A 5,000-nucleotide genomic window follows, 5' to 3' on the forward strand; every position below is an offset into this window, starting at 1 on the left:
CAGGCAGGCGGCGGCGGCGGTGGAGGCGTGTAGGGCAGGTCGGTCCCTGCCGCGGGCAGGCTACGCAGGTCAGCGGGAGGCGTGTTGGCGTAAAGGCGGCGAGCTCCCCAGGGCAGACAGGCGCTGCCGGCGGGGCTGCAGAGAGGCAGGGCGTTGGGGTTTGCGTAGAGGCTAAAGTGGAAGTCTGAGGAGGGCAGCAGGCTGGTGGGAGGGGCAGTGCGCGGGGGGATGGGCTCGGGGCTCCGCGCCTCGCGTCGGGGCGGCAGGGTTGGGGGGGGCGGGGGCGTGGGCGCCATGGCGCTGGGGCGGCGCCCCGGCTCCCTCCCTGACTCCCCCGCCAGAGCCCCGCCCCCCTCCTCCCGCGGTGTGAGGGCGGGGGTGTGGGGGAGGGGGTGGCTGTGTCCCGAGTGCCTGCAGCTGTGTGAGGCACCCGGGAGGTGGTGGTGGTGGTTGTGGTGGTGGTGGTGGTGGTGGTAGTGGTGCCGCATACCTGTAGTGGAGTGAGAGTGGTGGTGGTGAGGGAGGTGAGGGGGGTGAGGGTTGTGGTGAATGTGGTGGTGTAGGAGCGCGGCGGTGTGTGGGGGCGTGGTGGGCGGGAGGAGGCAGGTGAGGTAGCGGGGGGGCGGCAGGAGGCGGCGCTGAGCCTTGAGCCAGTCCAGCAGGCGGGCGTGAGCGATGTTGTAGGCGTGGCGCGCAGGGGACGAGCCTAACTTACCCGCCAGCAGCGACTTCTCCTGGTGACACAGCCGCTCCAGGTCGTTCATCTTCTCCTGCAGGAGGCGCTGCAGCTGGATGTACCGCATGTGGAGCTCCACCTGGCGGGGAGACACGAGTGAGGGGGGGGTGAGGGCAGCGGGGGGGGGGCGGCGGCCTGACGGCTAAATCCATTATTTCAGCCATTCTGGTGACCTTTCTGTCACTCTGACGATCTTTGTCTGTCTGTCTGTCTGTCTGTCCTTCAGGTTGACTTTGGCTGTCCATCTACTTAATTTTTTCTGTCTGTTTGTTAGTGTGTTTATTTGTCTGACCGTTTGTCTGTCTACCTAACTTGCTGAATTTTATGTATTTGTCTGTCTGTCTGCTTGCCTGCCTGTCTGCCTGTCTATACATCTCTTCCTAAAATACAGGAGGAAGAAAAGAAAGAAGTTGCAAAAATACAAAAAGGAAAGAAGAAAATAGAAGGCAGTTTTCCTGAAGGTGAAATTAAAGAATTCTCACCAAGTTACCAAGTCAGTCAATTGTCAATCGGTCAGTCACTCACACATTCAGCCAGTCATCAGTGTGTTAGTCAGTCAGTCATCGGTAGGTAATCAATCATTCATTTTGTCAGTAAGCTCGCCAGCCAGTCAGTCATTCAGTCAATCACTCACTCACTCAGTCATCAGTAGCTAATCACTCCATTACCCCGTCAATTTGTGAGTCCGCCCGTCAGTCAGTCAGTCAGTCAGTCAGTCAGTCAGTCACTCATTCGGTCATGCAAGCAGTGACAGAAAACGAGAAAACGAAACACTTTTAAAGGGGAAACATAAAAAATATATCAAAAAAGTCCACACACACACACACACACACACACACACACACACACACACACACACACACACACACACACACACACACACACACACACCTACTGGTAATGAGTGTGACTAAGAATTTATAATGAATGAAAAAAAATTGTGCAAGATTATGGCACATTAATTTTTCTGAATGTTAATGAGGGGAAAAGGAGGAGGAGGAGGAGGAGGAGGAGGAGGAGGAGGAGGAGGAGGAGGAGGAGGAGGAGGAGGAGGAGGAGGAAAAAGAAGAAGACAGAGGAGAAAAAGGATAAAGAGGAAGAGGAAGAGATGGAGGAGGAGGAGGAGGAGGAGGAGGAGGGAGAGGAGGAGGAGGAGGAGGAGGAGGAGGAGGAGGAGGAGGAGGAGGAGGAGGAGGAGGAGGAGGACAAGGGACGAAGAAGAGGAGGAGGAGTAGGAGAAAGAGAGAATTGAAGAACGAGAAAGAGGAAGAGGAAAAGGACAACGAAGAGAAGGAGGATGACAATGAAAGCGAGGGTGAAAAGGACAAAGAGGAAGAAGAAGAGGAGGAAGAGGAGGAGGAGGAGAAAAGAAAGTGGTGGAAGAGGAGAAAGTAGATTAAAAAAAAAACAGAAGGAGAAATAGAGAAAAGATAAACAAAATAACGAAATTAAGAGGAAAGGAGATAGGAAAATAAAGAAAAAAAAGAAGAAGAAGAAGAAGAAGAAGAAGAAGAAGAAGAAGAAGAAGAAGAAGAAGAAGAAGAAGAAGAAGGAAAGAGAAAGCAATATAATGAAGGGGGAGGGATGTGAGAACAGTGCCAAGGGTGTGCCAAGAGAGGGAGGGGTGCCAGAGAAGAGGGGGTAGTGGGGGGGTTGGGGTGTACTTGTGTAGGTCTGTGGAGGAGGGGGAGGGGAGGAGTGGGGGAGGGGTGAAGGTGAGGTTAAAGGGAGATGTGTGATATGGAGGTGAGAGAGAGAGAGAGAGAGAGAGAGAGAGAGAGAGAGAGAGAGAGAGAGAGAGAGAGAGAGAGAGAGAGAGAGAGAGAGAGAGAGAGAGAGAGAGAGAGAGAGAGAGAGAGAGAGAGAGAGAGAGAATTGACGTGAAATGGAGACGAAAATGAAATCAGACAAGAGAAATAAAAAAGAAAAAAGAAAGAAAAAGGTTAGACATGAAGCGATAATGAAGGAAATAAGGGAAACTGAAGTAAAATTGAATAAAATAGAAGAGAAGAGAAAAAAGAAAAAGAAAAGAAGAGAGAAATTTAACGAAGCACAGGACAAAATAAATGAATAAATAAAATAAACAAAAGTAAAAGAATGAAACTTGTATAAATCAATAAACAAGATAAACAAGAGGACAAAATAAAAACAAATAATAAACAAAAAAAGAAGAAACAAGAAACAAGAACATAAAGAATACGAAGAAAAGAATTGATGAATAGTATTGAAACACGAAAAAATAAGAATAAAAATGATAACTGAAAGAAGAAAAAGAAGAAGAAAAAAGAAGAAGAAAGAAGAAGAAGAAGATGAAGAAGAAGAAGAAGAAGAAGAAGAAGAAGAAGAAGAAGAAGAAGAAGAAGAAGAAGAAGAGGCATGTAACAGAAGAGGAATAATGACAAGAAGAAATATGATGATGATAATAATAATAATAATAATAAGAAGAAGAAGAAGAAGAAGAAGAAGAAGAAGAAGAAGAAGAAGAAGAAGAAGAAGAAGAAGAAAAAAAAAAAATAAGAAGAAAGAAGAAGAAGAAGAAAGGAAAAAAGCAGGAACAAGAAGAAAAGAACAGCAACAATAACAGCTAAGAAGAACAAGAACAAGAACAAGAACAAGAACAAGAACAAGAACAACAAGAAGCACAAGAACAAAAAAGAAGAAAAAAAGAAAAAGAAAAAAAAACACGAAAACAACAACTGCTTTTATACAAGAACAAGAAGAACAAGACGAAAAAAAGAAAACAAAAGAAAAGAAAAAAGAAAAAGAACACGAACAACAACAACAACCACCACCACCACCACCACCACCACCACCACCAGAGTACACTACCTTATGCACACAGTCTTCAAAGAGCACAACCATTCTCATTCTGTCTCCGCAGCTCTGGATGAAGTTAACCAGTGTCTTGTGGTCTGCCTTCTCCATGTCCTGGCCGTTGATGGAGAGGATCACGTCACCTGCAGGAGGACAAGGAGCAGGAGGAGGAGGAGGAGGAGGAGGAGGAGGAGGAGGAGGAAGAAGAGGAGGAGGAGGTAGAGGAGGAGGAGAGGATAGGGATGGGTGCAACATAGAGGTTAAAGATGATGGTTAGAAGTGATAGTGTGTTTGATAGTGTGTGATAGTCTCTCTCTCTCTCTCTCTCTCTCTCTCTCTCTCTCTCTCTCTCTCTCTCTCTCTCTCTCTCTCTCTCTCTCTCTCTCTGTACGGTAACATTAATATGAATACATCTGAAACTTGACTAAGAGTAATATTTCTCTCTCTCTCTCTCTCTCTCTCTCTCTCTCTCTCTCTCTCTCTCTCTCTCTCTCTCTCTCTCTCTCTCTCTCTCTCTCTCTCTACGGTAACACAGTCTGAAACTTGAGAAAGGGTAACGCTCTCTCTCTCTCTCTCTCTCTCTCTCTCTCTCTCTCTCTCTCTCTCTCTCTCTCTCTCTCTCTCTCTCTCTCTCTCTCTCTCTCTCTCTCTCTCACTTACCCTCCCTCATGCCAGCTCTAAACGCCGGTCCACTGTATTCCACAAAGTCCACATAGGTAATGACTTCAATCTCTCCATCTCTTTTGTAGTGGATTCCGTAACTCTGTGGACGAAGGAGGTGGAAGTCAGGCGAGGTGGAAGGAAAGAATTGAAGGTGTGAAGAGATGTAATAGAGATGAGGAGGAAAGGAGTGGAGGAATGGTGGAGAGATGGAGGGAAATAGGTGGAGGGAATAAAGAGGAAGAGCAGTTTAAAGGTGGAGGAGAGGAGGGGATGGAGGGTTAAAGGGAAGGAGGTGGAAGGGAGCGAAAGAAAGAAAGAAAGAAAGAAAGAAGGAAGGAAGGAAGGAAGGAAGGAAGGAAGGAAGGAGGAAGACAAGATGAAAGAAGAGGAATAGAAGGAAGGAGATATTGAAAGAAAAGGAGAAAAAAAGGAAAGGAGAATAAATGAAGGAATGATATATGGAAAAGAGAAAAGGATTGATAATGGAGGGAAGGAAGGGAAGGAAAGAAAGGAGAAAAAGAAGGAAGAAAAGAGGAAGAAAGAAAGAAAGAAAAAAATTTGGTGTATTAAACTTCTTAGGTAATGAGAGAGAGAGAGAGAGAGAGAGAGAGAGAGAGAGAGAGAGAGAGAGAGAGAGAGAGAGAGAGAGAGAGAGAGAGACCCTTTGCCCTCTGCCCAGAAGGTTCATAAATAGAGTCAAATGTACTACACTTTGTCCTTTAAGCTCCAGAGAGAGAGAGAGAGAGAGAGAGAGAGAGAGAGAGAGAGAGAGAGAGAGAGAGAGAGA

General features: G+C 46.7%; 1 protein-coding gene and 1 long non-coding RNA gene across 4 annotated transcripts in view; one reads left to right on the forward strand and one right to left on the reverse strand.

Moving 5' to 3' along the window:
• The window catches only part of LOC135113592 (uncharacterized), a 48,933-nt gene that overhangs the window by 25,382 nt on the left and 18,551 nt on the right, over nucleotides 1–5,000 (forward strand). The window lies entirely within an intron of this gene.
• Nucleotides 1–5,000, reverse strand: part of LOC135113584 (protein TAMALIN-like) — a 23,821-nt gene that overhangs the window by 8,544 nt on the left and 10,277 nt on the right. For both annotated transcript variants that reach the window (XM_064028874.1, XM_064028873.1), the window contains exons 3-5: nucleotides 4,211–4,313; nucleotides 3,566–3,693; nucleotides 716–815 (exon numbers count right to left, since the gene is read on the reverse strand). In XM_064028874.1, coding sequence (XP_063884944.1) covers nucleotides 716–815; nucleotides 3,566–3,693; nucleotides 4,211–4,313 — 331 coding nt within the window. The remainder of the gene's footprint in view (nucleotides 1–715; nucleotides 816–3,565; nucleotides 3,694–4,210; nucleotides 4,314–5,000) is intronic.

The sequence above is a fragment of the Scylla paramamosain genome, chromosome 26 (assembly GCF_035594125.1).
Source record: "Scylla paramamosain isolate STU-SP2022 chromosome 26, ASM3559412v1, whole genome shotgun sequence".
In the NCBI taxonomy this organism is placed as follows: domain Eukaryota; kingdom Metazoa; phylum Arthropoda; class Malacostraca; order Decapoda; family Portunidae; genus Scylla; species Scylla paramamosain.